The sequence below is a fragment of the Meles meles genome, chromosome 17 (genome assembly GCF_922984935.1).
Source record: "Meles meles chromosome 17, mMelMel3.1 paternal haplotype, whole genome shotgun sequence".
NCBI classification, from domain to species: domain Eukaryota; kingdom Metazoa; phylum Chordata; class Mammalia; order Carnivora; family Mustelidae; genus Meles; species Meles meles.
The window spans coordinates 26824206-26844569 of NC_060082.1; the positions used below are offsets into that span (position 1 = coordinate 26824206).

The following is a 20364-nucleotide window of genomic DNA, read 5'->3' on the forward strand; positions in this document are numbered from 1 at the left end:
CAGATGTCTGAAGGCAGGAGCTATCGGCAGGGTCCCCGCCCCAAGCCAAGAGCATGAGTTCAGGATCCTGGATCCCAGCCTGGGACCCCCTGCCCCATTCTCTAAGTTCTCTTGCCAGCCTGCCTTTATTTCCTCACTGCAAAAAGGCAGAGCTGGAGTCAGTGTCCTTTCCAACTCTATGTCCTGGGGCTCCATGACCTTGAAATAGGCAGGCTTCCCTATCTCCTGAGCTGTCCAATATGATAGCGTCATGGGGCGATTTATATTAAAATTGAAATTAAGTCGAATGTCACACTAGCCATATTTCAAGTGCTGGGCAGTCACATGTAGCTAGCTAGTGGCCACTGTGCTGGACAGCACGGATATAGAACGTTTCCACTATCACAGAAGTTCAGCTGGGCAGAGCTGGATTCTGGACAGCAGTAATGATAGGGGCCTTGTGGTTGAGAGGTTCCTGAAAAGGTCAAAGGAACAACTTGGAGGAACAGAAGAAGGCCCCTTCTCTGTAGGCACTTTTCTGGATGGGGCTGCGAGAGCTCTCTCACTCGGGCTGAAGACAAGCGATCTTAGTTCCCGTTCGTACACCCACCCTCCACATGCATCACCCAATGTCACCTCTCCACCTAATATATGCGTTTGGCGGCGGGGGGGGGGGCGGGGGGGCGCGGTTAGGATTTGTCTGCAGAGTTCCCTGCAGAGAAGGGCGAAGGGCCTCTGAGATGCAGCGGGGGAGGGCTCCTTTTCCAGCGGTGATCTGGGGCACAGGTGGGCGAGTCCAAGCCGACCTCTTGGTGGCAACCAGATCTCCATCCACTAGGCTGGAACCGGGGCGCAGGAAGAGGCTTCCCCCGGCCCTGCCCCAGGCCGCCCAGGGAGAGCGGCCCGCGCCAATGCAAGGGGAATGAGGCTGGCCCTCGCGCGGGCTCAGAGGCCGGGGAGCGATCCCAGGCGCTGCTGCGCCTGGGACCCGGGTGGGGGCGGGGCGGGGCGATCCCAGGCCCCGCCCCCGGCGTCACGGCCTCCCCGAGGGCGTCACCCCCGCCCCGCGCTCCAGGTAGCGGCGGCCGCAGAGCCCGTGGCGGCCCGCGGGCCGGGGCGGGGGCGGGGACGGGGCGGGGGCGTTCCCGGGCCCCCGCCCCGCGGCCCGCCGCCCGTGATGATGTCACAATCGCGGCGGGCCACGGCGTTCCCGGGTCGGCTTCGGGCGCCGATCGGAGCGGGCAGCGGGCTCCTGAGTCATGGACTTCCCCTGGCCCCTCCTCTACCACTCCCACCGCCGCGCCGGGCCCCCCCGCAGGGGCTAGCGCTCGCGCGGAGGCTCCGAGGGGGTGGGGCTGCTGGGAATGGCTGTGCCCCCTTCGGCTCCTCTGCCGTGCTCGCCCTTTTACCTGCGGCGGCAGGCGCCGTGCCCGCAGTGCTCATGGGGCATGGAGGAGAAGGCGGCGGCCAGCGCGGGCTGCCGGGAGCCGCCGGGCGCCCCGAGGGCCGCCGCCGTCCCTTGCTTCGGCATATCCGTGGACCAGGACGACATCCTCCCGGGCGCCCTGCGCCTCATCCAGGAGCTGCGGCCGCATTGGAAGCCCGAGCAAGTTCGGACCAAGGTAGCCGAGGGGGCGCGGAGCCGCGCCGGGGCCCTGTCGGGGCTGGAGCAGGGATGCGTGAACGTCTGTCTGTCCGTGCATCCTTCCGGGTGGCGGTCCCAGGGGTGCGCGGCCGCTGTGCAGGGCAGGGTTGCAATGGTGGTTTGGGTATGTATTTTGCTCCATCTGTTATGGTCCCCAAGCAGAGCCAGGCTCCCACCTTCCTCGGCCACCCACCCCTTCCCCTGGCCCCCACACCCCCCTCCTCCCGGGGGCTCGCGGGCAGCCCGGAGGTCCACCTGCCCACCGTCAGCATGCTGCGCGCGCGGGCCCCACCCCCTGTCGCCGCGCGCCGGTGCCCCTTGCCGCCCGAGGAGCGCGCGGCCGGCGCTGAAACCTGAGGAGGCAGGAACTTTTAAGGGAGCCCCCCACCTCCACACACACACACATCCTTGCCTTCTCTACCCCGTGGTGGGAGCAAAGTCTCCAGGCTCTGAGCCCGTCCCAAGAGCCACCGTGTGGAATTCCAGCTTAGCCCAGGGCCCCTGTGCCGGATGGAAACCCTCCCGGTCGCCCCAGGCTCAGGCTCTGCACCCCCACACAGGGGGGCCTCCTCATCCCCAGCTGGGCACATTCTCCGGGACACAGATGTGGGCAGAGCCTCCCACTGAGGAGCCTTAGGCAGACCCCCCAGCTGATCTGCATCCTCTAAAGGGTCTTCACCTGCTCACCCTCCCCCGCCAGCCCCTCTGGGAGCTGTTTGTGGAGGGAGAAGTCCGGAGCTGGGCACCTGCAGCTAGTTCTGGAGTGGCAGGGGCTCCCTGCTGCTGGGCCTTCAGGGTGGAGAGAGGCCAGGTTCCCCCACCCCAGTGCAGAGGCTGACAGACACCTCTAGGGGGAAAGATGGGTGGGTAGCATTTTCAAAATAAAAGACGCGCTTCAGTTGTAAGACCCACAAGGCATTGGGCAGGTCTGAGGTTAATTTCAGCACTGATAGAACTTGCTACGTGCCAGTCCTTCCCCTCTCTGGGCCTCAGTTTCCCCACCTAGAATTGGTTCGGATGTCCTCTAAAGCCCCTCCTGGCTCTGTCACACTGTGCCCCGTCAATTCCATGGTTCAGTCCTCCTTGTCACCGTACCCAGAAAGTCCCACCCCAGCCCATGGCCTCTTGTCTCTTCTGGTTTGGAACTCAGAGGCTCTAAGGAGCTCTGACCCCTAAAACCCTCGGCTGAGTTCCAGCCTCCGTAAACTCCGCGCCACCCTGGCTGGATGGGGCATGGGGTGCAGCAAAGAGTCCTGGGCCGGGCAGAGGGTGAGAGACAGCTGGGTCAGGATGTACTTGTCCTGGGCAACTCCCCATCCTCCCTGGCCACAATCTGGTCCATAGAGATTTCTTTCAGGGATGGAGGGGTAAGAAGCGGGGAGGGGGCTTCTCCCACCAAGGAGTGTGGAAATTCCTCCACTGCCAAATCCCATCTGCTAGAAGCGGACCCAGGAGAGGTGAGGGTGCCTGGGCTGAGTTTTCTTCTGGAACTCAGGCTCTCCCAAGCACTGAAAAGAGTAAAGCATTAGGAACAGTGCTGAGCTCCCGAAGGATGGCAGGGCAGGGTTCTGCATGGTTGCTGGGCATGGAAATGAGCACCCCTTGCTGGAGGGGGGGAGGCATGGGCCAGAACAGAGACCCTGCCCCACACGCTCTTGTGCTCTTCCTCCCCATGCCAGCGCTTCACTGATGGCATCACCAACAAGCTGGTGGCCTGCTACGTGGAGGAGGACATGCGGGACTGCGTGCTGGTCCGGGTGTACGGGGAGCGCACTGAGCTGCTGGTGGACCGGGAGAATGAGGTCAGGAACTTCCAGCTGCTGCGAGCACATGGCTGCGCCCCCAAACTCTACTGCACCTTCCAGAATGGGCTGTGCTATGAGTACATGAGGGGCATGGCCCTGGGACCCGAGCACATCCGGGAGCCCCGGCTCTTCAGGTGAGAAGGTGGCCCGGGTTACCATTCATTTCCACAATTCCTCAAGCCTTGGCCAACTTCCTTGGCATAGAGTGCAGTCTGTGAATGAGTTGTAAGGTCTGTGAACCTCCTGAAATTGCATGAAAATTGTGTGTGTGTGTGTGTGCACGCACGCATTGCTCTGCAGAGAGGGGCCGTCGGTCTGTATGGATTTTCAGTGGCATCCGCTGGAAAGGTGACCTGCTTCTCAGGCAAGTGAGAATTTGGTGAACCTGGGACCAAAGGATCTGGTTCCCTAAAGGCAGCAGGGCTCTGCTTCCTGGCTTCATGTCTCCGCCCTTTGCCCACCCCACGTCTGACCTGGAAACATCTTGAAGCCTTGGAAATGAAATCTGAGCCAAATCCCCAGAGCGCCCAGGATTTCCTGCCCCTCCCCTCCTGCCAGGAGCTCAGGCATGCTAGGAGAATGGGCCCTATCCAGGGGGAGCCTGAGTTTAGCAGCACAGAGAGACACCAGCCCTCCCCCAGTCTGAGCTCCGTCCAGGTTCCCCGACAAAGTGGGAGCCCAGGTTTGGGAAGCTGCCAAGGCTTCCTTCCCGAGGCTCACCAGAACCCATGATCCCCTGGGAGCCCCTCCCAATGCCTAGATGTGTAGCACCCAGGAAGCGGACTTAACCTTTAAGCACCGTGGTTGCCTCTGTGAGGTCTGGAAGGGGGAGAACTAAAGAGGAGCCCTTAGTGCCTTTTCTCTCCTCTAACCGTTGTGGGCACAGAGGTCAGACCCGTCCTCTTGTGCCACCGCTGCGCGCGGAGCCCTCTGGCCAAGCGAGGTCCCCAAGCAGCCCGAGGTTGACTCTTGATCCTGGACAGCAGCACAGGGGGCAGCCTGGGATCCTTGGGTTCAGTCCCATCCCTGCCAAGGAGAAGGCACTTTCTCGATATCCAGGTGACACAGTAAAAGGTCATCTAGGGAGCAGACCGAGAAGTTTTTGCTTCCTCACCTGTTACCTAGTTAACCCCAAGTAAGTGCACCTGGCCCTATTTGTGGAGACAGATGGGCCCCCCAGGGACTTAGAAAGGACTCTGAGATGCCTTCTCTCTAGTGCTCCCTCTGGGGCTGGTCAGGCTCTGGGGTATTTATGTTGTATGTGGAGTTGTATGTCGTATCTGTGTGTGTGTGTGTGTCTTTGTCTGGAGTTAAGGGGACATACAAACCTGTCCATTGGTCTTCTCCGGCTCCTGCTGAGTGTCCTGCCTGGAAGCAGGCGGTTAGAGCAGGGTGGGGGCCCGGGGAACTGTGGGCTGGCTTCTCCCACGCCACGCTGCTGGTGCTCCTTCAGTCTTGTGTAAATAAGCTCGAATACTGGCACGTTGTCTCTGGGTCACTCCCAGTGTCCGGCCACCTCTGGGAAGGTAGTGCCGTTTCTCATGCTCTCGTGGAAACAATTACCATCAGGAAGACTGAAGATGGATGTGGGCTCGATAACAACTTTACACTTGGAGGAGAGCCAGAAACTGGGATAGGTGTAGGAGGTAGGCTCTTCCCTGATGATTTTCCAAGGATAGCCCGTTATCTTTCTCAGGGGAAGGTGAATCTCTGAGGGAAAGGCAAGGAGGAGGCCTTGGGGAGCCATGGCCTCATGTTCCCCTGAACCCCACCTCCCAGCCTCTGTGAGGCTTTGCAGCACAGAAAGGCTGAGTGTTGAGGTTACTTCCATTGCTTTTTCAGACAACAGCCTATTGATATTCAAGGAAACGCTCTGTTCGTGCTCTAGTCGGAATCTTCCTTCGGGAAGGAAAGGCCTGGGTCTCAGGTCTCTTTCCCTGCCTCGCCTTAAACCCTGGCGGGCTCCCTCCTGCCCCCGGGGCCTCTAGCCTCTGAAAGCACAGCCTTCAGCGCTCACCCTCTTGTGGCTGCCACGCCCCCTGCCCCCTCCGCCCTTCGGGAGGTGGGAGCCTGGGGGGCTTCTGGAGGAGACCTTAGCCTGCCCTGCTATCCTGTTAGGTGACGGCCTGCCCCTTCCCAGGACCTGGCAAGGGGAGGGGTGTCCCTGGAACAGCTCAGTAACAAGGTTTCAAACAGCCAATGCCTTTGTTGTCTTTCCCAGTGATTATTATTCGAGCAACAGGCAGAGGCGAAGGAAGCTTGAATGTTGGAGGCTTGGCAGCCGGGTTGGGGGTGGGGCTCCAGAAGGGAGAGCTGGCAGAGGACTGGGGGAGCCCAGCTGGGACGCAGGGCCTCAGACGCTGGGGTCCTTATCAAGGCCCTCCCTCTCTGACCGGTCAGCCCTCCATCCGCCCCCGCCCTCTCCCAGCCCCCTTCCCCACCGCCCCCTCCTTCTCTCCCGGGACCTTGGATAATGTCCACAGGAGAACTTGAAAATAGAACGCTGGTTTGTTTTGCGTCCTTGGCACCCAGCCGCCAGCATCAACTCCCTGCCGCCGAGGAAAGGGCTGCCCTGGGCTGGCCTGCTTCCCTCCCCACCTTGGCCAGGCTGATAAGAGGCGGGCATTTCTTCCCAGCCAGGCATCACCACCCCCCTCATTCCCTTGGTGCCCTGCATTCACCTCCCCCTGCGGGCATGGATCAGAGTCCCCGGAGGGAGGAGGGCCACTGCCCCCTTCCCCAGGTGATCCTTCTGTCCTCACGGATTGCTGTGGGTACATGACCTTGGGGTGGGGCAGGGTCACTAACCCGTGGCCAGCGGCCCGCAGCTTTGCCTTCCTGCTCCCTGAAGCAGCCCCAGCTATGGTTCTGGAAAAGTCGCTGCTGGGCTAAAGGCCTGACGTCATTTTCAGACCTTCCTCCCGCAGGAGCGAGAGTCCCTCAAAGAGTTGTCCCACACTCAGCCCTCTGGCTGGCCCCAGTCGTCACCCTGTTTGAGCCCCTTCTGGCCAGGAGGGGCTGAGCTGGGATGAGCCTGCCCCACGCTGATCCTCTCCCCTTCCTGTTTTCTGTGTAGGCTAATCGCCCTAGAAATGGCAAAGATTCACACCATCCACGCCAACGGCAGCCTGCCCAAGCCCACCCTCTGGCACAAGATGCACAATTATTTCACCCTTGTGAAGAACGAGATCAACCCCAGGTACAAAGGTCTGGGAGGGTTCAAGGCTGCCCCAGTCTCTGCTGCCTTCATGGGATCCCTCCTCCACCCCCTGGAGGCTGAGGGACTTAGGTCCTGACTGCTGAGTCTCTGTCTCCAAGCAGAGCTGGGCTGATCGACTAAATCTCAGGAACTGGGGTCCACAGCTTTACGCCTGTGCGCTTGTGTCTCATTGAGTCTCTGGCTGTGGTAGAGACGAGGGTTGGGGACTGCGCCTTCCCCTTTACTTAAAGGAGACTGAAGCTCAGAGACTAGGCTTGACTCAGGATGTGGGGCTCATCGAGGGGCAGGGATCTGTTTCCTAGCCCAGGGCCCTTTCTACCTAAGCTGCTTTCTGAGCAACCAGAAGGGAGAGCCTGGCCCCTGAGAATGGGGTGAAGCCGAGTTCACAGTCAAAACTCAGCCTGTCAGTTGACAAGCCCGTGGGACATCAAGACTCTTGCTACTTGCCTGGATGCCTCTCGTCCCCACATGCCCCTGGGGACCCTGCTTCTCATCTTGTTCACACTGACAGCTTACCATTTCCTCACTACCCTTTCTAAGGATCGGTACTCCACCCATCCCGACAGTGCCTTTCCCCAGGGAAGACAGGGCTCCCAGATAGCGGGCTCTCCAGCCAGCAACCTGAGAGTCCTTCTAGCCTTCGGCTGCCTGGCTGTCCCTAGCATAGCCTTGAGTGCTGGAGGAGGCATGGAGAGTTGGAGAGAAGAATGTGCCACCCCTGCAGGGAAAGACAGTAGTGAGTCTCTGATCCTTCCACGTACCCTGCTGGGTTGAACATCTCCCTCCTTCCAAAGGTTCATGGGAGTAGGGTATCTCCTTCCCTCTAAGATGACAAGACAATAATTAACTCTATCCCAATCATGTGTCTCTATCACACACACATAACACACACGTGACTTTATCTGGATCCTCCCATTTAATGATTATCAAGCCGTGCTTTAGGACTATTTGTCCAGGATGGCCCACATTCAGACCTTCGATGCCAAATGTTATCTCTGGGACAAGGACTGCCTATGCCTTAGAGCTAAAACAGCACATGGAGAGCAGGACCCTGGGGTGTCTGAGTCAACAGGGCCCTCCGATCGTGCAGCCCACCACTTTCATTTAGTAGATGGACGAACTGAGGTCCAGAGAGGGGATGGGACTTGCCCAGGGTCAGTGGCAGCTCAAGGCCTAGAGTCCAGTCCTTTGGACTATTACCATGTAACCTTCAGGGGTGACCTTGTTGGGAGTGGAGTGGTCCTGGAAGAACTGACCACCTTTGCTCTTGTCACACCTTTGACCTTGGCAAATTGAGCTGTTTAACTTCTCAGAGCCTCTTTAAGGGACAGTGCCTGTCCTAAATGACCTAAGCTGCCCCAAGTGGGGCAGTGATGAGCAGTCACCGGCACGAGATGCAACTTGTGAGCTCAAGTCACAGTCTAATACCCCTGATTTAGTCAATCCTGCCTTTCACAAACATCAACAGGGATTTAAAACAATGAAAAATATGGACGTGACATTGATTCTGCCCTCAAGGAGCTTAGGAACCATCTGGGTAAATAGGACCTGCCTTTGCGCAGTGACAAAAGAAGGCAGGGCGTATAAGGCATGTAGGGTGGGAGAACCAGGTCTTCCTGGCAGAGGCACGAGGGACAGAGCTGGGAAGTGAGGCCGCTGGGGCTGGCGGAGACGGCGTGAACTCACTTGGCTCATGGGTGGCAAGTGGATGAGCACGATCCGTGGGCAGCTTCCTGGTGGTGGTGGGGGGGTGTGGAAAGGGGCAGGTGTGTCAGGGACCTTGCGGGAATAGATTTGGTGGCCTTGGTGTTTGGTTGGGCTGGAATGGGCCTTCGGGACAGACAGGGAAGGGCTGTGGGTGGTGGGGTGCAGAGGTGGGGTGCAACTAGACTGGGAGGACCCTTTGAAGCCAGGTTAAGGAGCCAACATTTTGTTTAGCAGACAGTGGGACGTCACTGCGGGGGCCTCTGAGGCAGGGGCCATGACTGTGGTTTAGGACGAAGGCTCTCTGGTGTTAGAAGGGACAGAGTCGTGTGGGATTTGGGGAAGTGGGGGTAGGGATTGGAGATAGGCGACCCGCTCAGGAAGAATGAGCAAGATCCATGGGTTGCTTCTTGGTGGTGGCGGGGGTGGAGAGTGGCAGGTGTGTCAGGGACCCTGTGGGAACAGATTTGGTGGCCTTGGTTGGGCATAGAGGGTGGGGGTGGTCCCTGCTTCGGGGTACCAGGAGGAGATGCAGATGGGTTGTGTGGTATCAGGGCAAAGGTGACGAGCCAGGAAGCTGGGACACTTAGTCTGCTGTGGGAGAAGGTACTTCCGTCTGCCCATATCCGGAGAGCTATGGGGACATTTGGCAGGCAGCAGTAGGTTTTTTTTTTCTTTTTCTTTCTTTTTAAGATTTTATTTATCTGAGGGAGAAAGAGAGCACAGTGGGGAGGAGGGTCAGAAGGAGAGGGAGAAGCAGATTCCCCACGGAGCAGGGAGCCCAACATGGGGCTCCATCCCAGGACCCTGGGATCACGGCCCAACCCGAAGGCAGACTCTTAACTGACTGAGCCACCCAGGTGCCCCGAACAGCAGTGTTTTCATCAGGAGCCCCCAGGCTTCCCTGGGATGGGGTGGGGGGACCCTGCACCCTCATCCTGCTGCCTCCGAGGGACCGAGCAGTAGGAGCAGCAGGCTGCCTGGGGTGTGACAGTTTCTGTGAGGCGGTGGCGGTTACTGTTCTGCCAACCCCACAGCCTTGAGAAAGTCTAGTGGTGTCAGGGCTGAAGGTAGCAAAGCTGGCGGGCTTTCAAGTGCCCTGGGGCGGGAAGCCGGGCAGCTGAGAGAGGCTCCCCAGGGAGATAGAAGGCCCAGATGGTTCCTCCAGTAACCATCTGCGTGGCCTTGGGGTTGGGTAAGGTGGGGGTCAGGCGGCGGTCAGGGCCTGGGCAGCACGTATCTTAGATGTCAAAGTCATGTTTTTCAGGCCGAGACCTGGGCAAACCAAAGGAGGCCTCCTAATCCTTATCTTTAGATGGTCTTGGACCAGGAAAAAAAAAAATCTTGAAGGGTATCTTCTTAAGGAGAGCCAAGACTGAAATGCGTTTATGTAGACCGGTCGACCCAGATAAACTCTGGTAAGGATAAAGGAAGGCCTCCCCGCCGATCACCCCTGTCAGGCTCCCCCCCAGCTCAGAGCGGCCTGTGCGAGCCTCTGCGGGGCACCAGGACCCTCGCAGTTAGGAGGTCTGGCTTGATTTTGCATCCGTGGACAGACTGAGGACTGTTTCCCTTAGGTGAGGGGGAAGAGGGTTCAGCTGTGCAAGAAACATCTGGAAGCTGGAAGGCCTCTGCTCTTCCTTGAGCCTCCATTTCCTTAACAACTTGTACTAGAGGCCTCAGATCCTCTTCAGCTTTGACGGTCTCAAAGCCTGGGAGGGAGCCTGCCACTCATCCTTTCCCGGGGGGACAGGGGGACGCCTTAGTCGCTGAATGCTCTTTGCCATGTTTTGGCCTCTGGGCTGCATAACAGGGGGATGGGGCATCCTTTGGGAGGATGGGGAGGACGGATCTCACGCTCCTCTTCCCGCACATACTCGGGCTGCCCCGGATAAGAAAGCAAACAGGAGCTACATGGAGAGAGGAGATAAAATCCCAGCCTCCTCCCCTCCACCCACTGGTGGTTCTGGATTTTAAGGGCTGTGCTAACTGTTTGGCTTTTCAGTGTACCTACAGACGTGTGTGCTTCCTGGGGACCAAAGTTCAGAGTGTCCCAGCACAGTGTGCCAACAGCTTCCACATGGCCTCTGCTCCAGCACCGAGGAACCCATTCATTTATTCATTCATTCATTCCTCAACACAGGTTTCTTTCAGCAGCGAGACCTTAGTACCACGAGAAGGGGTAGGGCAGAAAGAGGGGTGGCCTCTGCCATCTGTGTTCGGGCATGTAAGTTGCTCACGCCTGTGTGGTCTGGGTCAAGGACACACATGCTCCTAGTTCAGGGTGCAGGGGACAGGTCACCGGGGAGCTACAGAGCAAGTGCTCGACTGAAAGCCGTTAATATTCCTTTGATCTTGGAGGAGTGAGCCCAAGAAGCAGTTTGTTTGCTTCCTTCAGTGGGCCTGAGTGGTGGGTCTGTGAGATGAGAAGTTAGCCTTTATGAGCTCTCTGGGCCTTTCCACCTGTGACACCAGCTGCTGGAGGAGGAGGGCAACGGACCGGGAGTGTCTGTGCTCCAGCCCCTCCGCAGAGTACTGTGAGGCCTCCCCAGTCTTGTTGTAGAGAGCAGACCTCCTCCCTCGTTCTCGTCAGGAACAACTGAGTGCAGACGCGCATTGTCCCCTCTGTCCTTCCTGTGCCTCCTTCCTTACCTTCCCCGCCCTCTCACCAAGTAGCAGGGACATTGTTGGGTCAGGGACATACGTGCTTTGCAAAAGCCTTTTACACCCGTGTTTTAATAAGCTGCTTAGAGTAACTGCAGGAAGTCAGGAGATCAGGACGTCTTAGCGCCAGACGACAAAGGTGAGAGTCTGAAGGGCGGCCCATTTGGCCAGGGGTCCCCTGCAGGAACAGGTAGCGACGGGGCCAGCACGCAGGGCTCCGGAGGCCCAGCGCCTGTCTTACTGTCCCCCCTCCCCCTCACCGGCCTCCTTTCTTGCCGCTGCCCAGCCTTTCCGTAGATGTCCCCAAGGTGGAGGTTTTGGAGCAGGAGCTGTCCTGGCTGAAGGAGCACCTGTCGCAGCTGGACTCCCCGATCGTGTTCTGTCACAACGACCTGCTTTGCAAGAACATCATCTACGACAGCACCAAAGGTATGCCTTCCCCGGCTCTGGCTGGGCCGCTGCTGGGTGGCACCCTGGTGATCGGCGGCCTTCGGGCTGCCGTTGCTCAGACCAGCCCTGGGATGAGCAAAAGGCGACCTTCTGGTTTAGGTCTCAAGCTGACTTAAGAAAAGGGAGAAGGAAATAAATTTCCACTTGGAAAAAAATCTATGCCGTCGTCTGTGGAGGTCCTCAGTGTGAGGCCACCTGAACCATCCCCCCTGCTGCAATATTCTGGGCTTTTGAGGACGCCTGCGGTGACCCGGGCCCTCCTAGGGACAGAACCTTTCTGTGTGCCCCATGAGAGCTCCACCCCCAGGGGGCCCTGACCTTTACCCCTGCTCCTCGGGCCACGCGGAGGACAGATGTCTTAAGTACCCACCTGTGTGCAGACAGCTCGGGGGCAGGAGGACAAACGAACAGCCTCGAGGGCACCCCCAGGGAGGGCGGGTTGGGCTGGGTTGCCGTCACCGGGGCATTCCGGTCTGTGGGGACTTGACCGGGCCCCGTTTCCCTCTCCCGGGACCCACCCGTATGGCCGCTGTCTTCTCTCACAGGCCACGTACGGTTCATTGACTATGAGTATGCCGGCTACAACTACCAAGCTTTCGACATTGGCAACCATTTCAACGAGTTTGCAGGTGAGAAGGGTATTGTTATTTGTCTCGGTCCAATGTACTTTCCTCCAGATGGAGGGCCAGGTCCGGGGTGAGGATAGGGGCGGGGGTCTGCCCTCACTGGGGGGAGGCGTGACAGCCCGTCCTCCAAAATCTCACAGCTCAGGGAGGGGAGGCACAGCCTGCCTTGAGGGGGCTCCAAAGCTCATGGGTGAGGCGGGACCAGCACACAGAGCAGACCCCCACCAGCCCATCAGGCAGTTGGGTACTCATCAGGACAATGTCCCCTCCCTAGGATCCCGGGCTTGGCATGTGAGTTAGAAAAAGACCCCTGGGGGCCTGGCCGGCTCAGTCGGTGGAACATGTAGCTCTTCATCTTGGGGTTATGAGTTCAAGCCCCACATTGGGTGATTACTTTAGAAAATTAAAAAATTTTAAGAAAAAGCCCCCTTCCTCTACCCCTGATAGACGGGCTGGCATGGGCCAGGCACAGCCTCTGCCTGTCCCTTTGCTCAGGCTGCCTTCTGTCCAGCACTGCCTGCACGATCATAAGGGTCCTGTCTGCAGAGAAGGAGCAGAACAAGCTGGTGGCCCGAGGAGAATTGAGGTGGAACTCGTTAAAAGCATACGCTCTGCAACTTGACTGTCCATGTTCAGACCCTGGCTTTGAGGCTTACTAGCTGTGTGACCCTGGGGCTGGTTACTTACCTTCTCTGGGCCTCTGGAAAGTGGCGGTATTAACTGTACCTACTTCTCATCAGCGTGAGCTCCACACACAAGAGGAGCACAGGCTAAACCTCCTACTGGTGTTCGCTGGTACTAGGCAAGGAAGCTTTCTGGTAGCTAAGGGGGCCGGCGCCGGAACGGACGCGGTTGGATGAGGGGTGCCTGGCTGTGCTGGCCGGTTGAGGAAAGGCCCAGGCCGTACAATAGCGGCATTTGTGTCAAAGAAGCCGGGCAGGTTTTTCCGGCTTGAGAGCTTCACTGTTAAAGGATCTGATGGGGCCAGAGAGGCAACTCGGGGATGGAGTTGGACACGGGCTGGAGGGACATTGGGTAGTGTGGGGTGCTCAGAGGAATAGGGCCAGCCCTTGGGGTGCAGGACAGGTGAGACACACCCAGGCCAGCTGTCAAGCCACCGCGTACCTGGTCCAGCCTCGGCCACTCCTCACCCTAAGCCTGGCCAATCGTGTCCCTTTGAGAAGCCCAGGTGACCAGGTCTGTCAAGCACTCATTGTACCCGAGAGTGTGAATTCCCAGGATGGCCACCGGTGGCCTCAACTGGGCAGGGCCCTGGGCTTGTGGGCGCTCAGCTGCCAGACCTGCTGACTTTTCCAGAAGAGATCATTCTGAAGCATCTTAAGCCTTCCTGCCCCACATGGAGCAAGATCCAGCTGGAATTTCTCCCAAGGGGCAGATTGCATTGTGCTCTCGGGTTGTGAAGGAAGGAGGCAGGCAGGGAAGCAGGGAAGCAGACCGGGAGCTGGGGAGGGAGCACTCCTGGGTTCTCGGGAGCAGGGAGACCCAGTCCTGGGAGGCAGGAGGTGAGCGTTCCATCCCTGACCTCCCCTCTCCCTGGCTGTCTGGGAGCAGCTTCTGCTCTCTGGGGGTTTCTACACCTGCACCAGAGGATTCTTTCTCAGCCATCCTCTTGGGACCCCAGGAGATGGAGTGTGTTTCTCCAGGAGTGAGGGGAGCTTGGGAAGGACAGAGAGGAAACGAGAGGAGGAAACCATGGGCAGGGCAGCCCTGCTCCTGTCCTAAGTGAACTGCAGCTCTCCATCCCAGCTCGAAGGCCAGCCTCTGCCACTGGGCCAGGGATGTGGCTGGGGTGCGTTGGGCAGGCTGGCAGCTCGAGGACTCAAGGGCAGGACCGGAAGGAATGGAAGTCACCCAGTCGAGGGTTCCAAGCCTGGCTGCATTTCTGAGTCATCTGGAGATTTGGACAGGGGGGCTAGAGGTGCCTGGGAACTTCTTACCAAGCTCCCTGGGTGAAGTTTTGAAGGAGCCAGCTCAACACTGGTCCAGGAGGCAGTCAGAGACCTTCGCTTCTAGATGGGAGACTCTGGCCCGTGGGCAGGAAGGCCTTGTGCGGGGCTCACTGGTCTGCATCCCACCAAAGAGGCGGCCCCGGGCGGGGTGCTGTGGCCGAGCACCTCCTGTGGGCCGTAGTTGCTCTGAAGGGCACAGGGGTACAGCGATGCTGTCTTAGGGGTCCCTGTCACACCCAAGACCGTGCCTCGCCCTGCAACCAGTCTGCCTCGGCTTTCCTCCATCCCACGGAAAGCAGCACTCCCAGCTCCCCACACTGGAGAAGTTCGGTGGTCGAGAGGCTGTATTCCTTGGCACAGCCCCACAGGACGTACACAAAGGTTTCAAGGGGAGCAGGGGATACCAGTGAGCTGGAGGAGTCCCCCCGCCCCAGGTGGGCCCGCCTCTCAGCCACTGCCGCGTGGCTGCTTCCCCCTCAGGTGTGAACGAGGTGGATTACTGCCGCTACCCTGGCCGGGAGACCCAGCTGCAGTGGCTGCACTACTACCTACAGGCACAGAAGGGCATGGCCGTGACCCCCAGGGAGGTGGAGAGGCTCTATGTGCAAGTCAACAAGTTTGCCTTGGTAAGTGCCTTCGCAGGGGTGGGCGGGGGGCGGCAGGGGAGGAACGACCCACCCCCAGCTCCTCCAACAGCCCAGGGCAAAGGAAGCAGAGGTCAGGGTGAGAGGTGAGGTCCTGAGACCCCAGCCCCTGCTCCTGAACCCCTACCCTGGAAGTGAGGTCTGGGAAGAGCCCTCTTGAGCATCCCCAGAATATGGAGGGGCCCTCTTCCCTGCATTTCCCTATCCAAGTCTTTCCTTCCTAGGGAAAGACTTTCAAAAGAGCCCAGCTTCCTGTTTTAGCAGTTCACTCCTTTGGACAAGTAATTCTCTCTAGTGTCTAACTTTAGCTTTTCATGTTGCAGTTAAATGCATCTCATTTTTTTTACACCTTTGGAGGAGATAAAGAATGTCAGTTCCAATCCTCCTTAATGACCGCCACTGACTCAACTGCACATAAGTCTCTCCCATCACGCTCCTCCTGCTCAAATTACCGGCTGTCCGTTCTCGATTTGGAGTGCCATTCATCCAGGGTACCTGGTTCATGCCCGGTCTCCTCCGGTGTGTGCCCAGGGGATTGCTAACTAGTCTTATTAATGTCAGCCTCGCAGAAGCAAGATGACAGGTCCACTGCCCTGAATTTCACAATACAGCGTGGAGCTGATGTCGAATCTTTTCTTACCTGTCATTTTGGATTACCTCTCCTGTTTTCCTCATTGGCACAAAACTGATTTCCCATCAGGTTCTTCTTCTTAACTGTTCCACTTAGGCCTGCCTCTTGCTAAATGTTTTCATGTCACTACTGACACTTTGCTAATTGGTCTCTATGCCCCTCGAAGTCCTGAAAAGTGAAGGTAGGTGCTGTGCAGCCAAGCCCCGGCTGAGCAGGATGTGGGGTGGGGTGGGGGGCCCTGGCTCGAGCTAGTCATGATGTCACCACTGTTTGCTCAGGGACAGCTGGGAGCAGGCTCTGGCTTCCTGAGCCTGGGGTGGTCTAGTCCTGAGGGCTCCTCTGGTCAAGGGGGCAGCAGTTGAAGGCTTAGAGCCCAGACTCAGGGCCTCGTGCTATCACACCTAGACTCCTTTCCCAACCCAGCCCACCTCCAGACAGAAGAGGGAAAGGGAGTGGAGGACGTCAGTTAAGGGGGTCCTCCTGATGGAACTGGGCCTGTGCTTTGGGGCAGGGGTTCATCTCATCCTGGTGCCTTGGCCTTGAAGGCCCCAGGAGACTCCCCTGGGCAGGGGAGATGCCAGGAATGGAGCTATGCTTAGCGTTAGAAGCACCATCCCGTGGACCCCTACCTGGGGCAGATAGAGCTCTGCCTTTTTCTCAAGGGAGTGAAGCCCCCAAATGCTGACCAGTGACTTGACCAGTGACTGGCTCCATGGGGTTCCAGACAGGCAGGAGTGGTTGCCTTGCTGACTTACTCTGGTCCCTTTCCAGGCATCTCACTTCTTCTGGGCACTCTGGGCCCTCATCCAGAACCAGTTCTCCACCATCGACTTTGACTTCCTCAGGTGAGTGCAGAGGGCGAGTTGGGGCGGTGGGGAGTGGGGGAAAGGAGTAGCTCAAGCCAAGGGTGTGGGGGCGAAGGACAATCCAGAGACAACATCCGAAGTCCCTTCTTCTGCTCTGCTAACTTGTCCCCATTCCAGCCACCCCATAGCCAGTGGGGTCACCACTCTAGGGGAAACACCCGAGCCCAGAGCACCATGCTGAAAGTAGTCAGAAGTTCTCAAACCTTCCCCTCATACCTCATAGCAGATTCGCTTTCCCTCCTACATCTTACGACCCAGTTCACTACCCCCCGTTCTGCAGCCACCGTTCTTAGCCACGGAGCCTGGTGGTGAAAGGAAGTGTTCGTTTTATGTCGGGACAAGAGTTCCTCCGGAGCGCAGAAGTGACTCTCTGAGGCCACTCAGGTGGTTTAGCGCGTGGGGTATCAGGCTCAGCTCCTCCTCCAGTGAGGTACTAGGGTTGACCCCGGGTCCTTACTGGAGTACTGACTCCTGGCTCCATCATCTCAGGTACACACAGTCTCAAGGACCAGGAATCATGTGGTTTAGCCTTTCTCCATTCTGGTCTCGTCTTGTTGCCCTGTCCGCCCCCAACCCACCCACCCTCAGCTGGGAAGGAGACACTACCCTGACTTCACAATGTTCACAGCGACTGAAGAAAGGCCAAAGACCTTTCTCCCCTCACACTTAGGATGGCTGTTTAGCAAATAAGCAGAAAACCAGCATTGGGAAGGATGTAGAAAATCGGAACCCTTGGCCGCGGCTGGTGGGAACATAAAAGGGCACAGCTGCTGGGGAAAACAATACCGAGCTCCCTCAAAAATTTAAAAATAGAATTCCTGGGCCATCCAGCATTCTCACCGCTGGGTGCGCAGCCAGAATCGAAAGCAGGGGGTCAGAGAGGCATGTGGGAACCCATGTCGATAGCTTTATTCACAAGAGCCCAGAGGGGGGAGCAACCCCATGTCCATGACAACTGACTGGGGAAACAAAGGTGGTCTGCACACACGAAGGAGTATTACTCAGCCTTTAAAAGAGAGAGAACCAGGTCACATGCTAGAACGTAGGACCTCTGAGGACCTGCTAAGCGAAAGCCAGTCACAAACAGACCATCACTGTAGGATTCCATTTATGTAACTGAGTTAGTGAAGTTCACAGAACCAGAGCAGGGAGCACCTGGTTGGCTCAGTGAGTACAGCATGTGACTCTTGACCTCGGGGTCAGGAGTTTGAGCCCCACATGTGGTGTGGTTACTTAATAAAAAAGAAAACAACAAAACTAGAGTGGTTTTTGCCAAGCACTGGGGGGGAGGGGAGATATGGGAAGTTGCTGTTTAATGGGTACAGAGTTTCACTTTGCCACCTGAAAAAGTCTTGGAGGGCTGTTTATAAAGATGTAAGTGTACTTTACACTGTTGAACTGGGAAGAAGAAAAAAAAAACATTTGGGGAATTTAAGAAAAAAAATAGTTGGATAAAAAAAAAAAAAATCTGCCCGCCCCAGGGTGGAGCTGGTGAGACTTGCTCATGGTGTGAGTCCCCCTGGGCGGGCCCACCTGGCCTCGCTTCTCAGCTAGGCTCCCTTGCTCGCCCTCCCGCAGGTACGCAGTGATCCGGTTCCATCAGTACTTCAAGGTGAAGCCTCAAGTGTCAGCCTTGGAGATGCCAAAGTGACCAGCTTCCCCATCTCTCCCTTACCCATCTGCCCGGCCAGACCCGTTCTCCGGGGCTCAGTCCTGCTCTGGGGTCTGCCCCCTTGGACAAGGTGGGAGAGGGGACAGGTGGGTGTCCAGGGAGAAGGCCCCACCCCTGCTGCCAGCCCCTGCCCCCACCCCATGGATATTGCTGGAGACCACGTTCTTTTGTTTGGAGGGGCTGATAGGACCCAGCTCTGGGGGCCCCCCTTCACCATGCCAGATTTGAGGGTGGGGGTTGGGAAAGTGCCTGCCGTCAGCCAGGGCCTGGACCACAACCACCCCTGGGAAGCCCAGTATTCCTGGCCTCAGGCCATGCTGGAATCGGGGCTGCCTTAGATGTGTCTTCGACCTTCCTGGCTTGGGGAAAGGGGGAGGTGGGAGGGCTCCTTTCTACCTCCTGTGCCCTGAGCCTCCAGCCCATCTCCCCCTGCACGCCCCATGTGGGAGGTGCTGATGAGCCCAAACCAGCATCATGCCAACTCTGACAGATGGATGTATGTATCTGGGCGGAATGATCTAGAACTAGGGTTAATGGCTCCCCCAAAGCCGCCTCATCCGAGATCCCCCCCCTTTCTCCAAGCCAGATCCAATCAAACCACCCCTTCCCAAACCTCTGCCCCAGGACCTGTGTTCCCCTCCCCTCTTTGCTCTGTGCTTGTGTTCCATCCCTTTGCCACCTGCTGGGAGGGAAGGCAAGGGAGTGGTGCCCTCCTGGGCCTCCAGAGCCCAGCTCTGCTTTGTGCTTGGCCAGAGGAGGGTGGCCACCGTGGCCAGCAGCTTCCCATCTTGTTCCCTTCCCTGCCCTCCAGGTCCTCATTTCCAAGGATTGTCTCTCCCTTTTCACCTTTTGTCCTGAGGAGGGTGGCCACCGTGGCCAGCAGCTTCCCATCTTGTTCCCTTCCCTGCCCTCCAGGTCCTCATTTCCAAGGATTTGTCTCTCCCTTTTCACCTTTTGTCCTGAAGCTGGCCCAAAGACTTCCCGCTAGGAAATGAGTAGTGGGAGTCAAGGGGGCGGGGCTAGGGACTTCGGGGTTCGCCAGGCAGCCAAGAGCCTGGGTAGGATGGGTCATGAAGGTGCTGAGCTGCCGGTCCTGGTCCCCGACTCGACTCGACGGCCTCCACCTCCTCTCTGCCCTCACAGCCTCCAGGCTCTGGCCTAGAAAAGTGATTCATTTGTAAATTATCATGGTTTTCTGCATTAAAATGGCCATTTCTGGACCACTCTGTGTCTGAGTGCCGATGGTGAGGATTTGACTTTGACATAGAGGGTTATGATGGACTAGTTCTCCCACAGTGGGGGGTGGGGAGGCTGCACCCGCTTCTCCAGGGTTCCCTGGGTCTGCACCCTTCCTCCCCCACCCTCGGAGCACCTGGCTCATGAGGCCTGTGCTCCTGGTCCGGGATAGGCCTGGGCGCAGCTAGTGTTTTCCGCACTCTGCTGCCTCTGGCCATGCTGCTAGGGTAGGGGGAGTCCAGGACACTGCTACTGGGGAAGGGAGCCCAACTGCGGCTCCGCCAGGCGGTACCAGGCAAGAGACCCTGGGGGAAGGCACTCAGGAGTTCTTCCTGCCCCCGCTCGCTCCTAGCCGTTGGGAGGGGGTGCTGCTCTGCTGGAGAGCAGGCAAGGATGATTTCTGGAACGAATCTATTAATTTCTCAGAAGGCCAGGGTGAAGGGAGACCAGAAGCTCGAAGGAGAGCCAGGGTACCCCTGTGGGCAGCCTGGGCTGCTACCGCTGCGCTGCCTCCAGGGCCCGCCGGAAGGTACCCAATACCCTGAAGAGCGGGGAGAGCAGTGGCCGCCTGCCAGGTAGACTCTGGCTGTTTGGCTTTTGCCGGCAAAAGTACCGGATGCCATGGCAACCGCTGGAGCAGAGCTAGACCCAGCAGCTGGGGCCTTCAAGGTCACCGTGATCCAGTGTGGCGGGGGGGGGGGGGGGTCGCCCGGCGTAGCTGTACCAAGCCCAGGAAGGGTATGGGAGAGGACGTGGAGGGGGTGGGCCTGGCCTAGTGATGGTGCCAGGGCTGGGCAGGCAGGGTCCCTCAAGGGTACCATGGGGTCAGGTGCTCGTGGGCAGGGCCTTCTCGTGGACTAAAGGGCAGTGCCCACCCTCCTTGTTCCTCTCAGATCCACCTCTGGAGCTGAGGGCAGAAATAACCACTGCGAAGGCAACTTCGTTTCCAGCCTCCTGGGGCCTTGATGTCACAGCGTTGGAGACGGTGTTGCAGTGGTGAGCAGGGAATGGCTGGGACAGGGCCCCCCAGGTACCATCCTGTGCCCCTACGGCCCCCCGCCACCACCTGCAGGAACCACCCCACTGCCTTTGAGAAAACATCCTCATTCCTCCAGAGCTCCAGGGGGAGGGGACAGGTGGGGGCAGGGGGGGAGGGGTAGTTTAGGACACCCCTCGCCCTCAAAGCCTGGAGTCCTCTCTCTCCCTTCACTGCCACCCAGACCCCCGACTAACTAGCTCCCCTCGCCCCTGC

General features: G+C 58.3%; 1 protein-coding gene across 1 annotated transcript; it reads left to right on the forward strand.

Moving 5' to 3' along the window:
- Positions 1-1174: 1174 nt before the first annotated feature.
- ETNK2 (ethanolamine kinase 2) lies at positions 1175-18700 on the forward strand. The gene is made up of 8 exons (XM_045983233.1): positions 1175-1601; positions 3304-3563; positions 6506-6628; positions 11304-11446; positions 12013-12096; positions 14544-14689; positions 16110-16183; positions 17783-18700. The coding sequence occupies exons 1-8, from the start codon at positions 1344-1346 to the stop codon at positions 17853-17855; spliced, it is 1161 nt and encodes a 386-aa protein (XP_045839189.1). The 5' UTR covers positions 1175-1343; the 3' UTR covers positions 17856-18700.
- The last annotated feature ends 1664 nt before the right edge of the window (positions 18701-20364 follow it).

Excerpts from the sequence above, each read along its gene's own strand:
- ETNK2 (XM_045983233.1), top strand. The coding sequence starts at position 1,344 with ATGGCTGTGCCCCCTTCGGCTCCTCTGCCGTGCTCGCCCTTTTACCTG. Across the intron at positions 6,629-11,303 it reads AAGAACGAGATCAACCCCAG|CCTTTCCGTAGATGTCCCCA; the intron begins GTACAAAGGTCT and ends GCCGCTGCCCAG. Across the intron at positions 11,447-12,012 it reads CATCTACGACAGCACCAAAG|GCCACGTACGGTTCATTGAC; the intron begins GTATGCCTTCCC and ends CTTCTCTCACAG.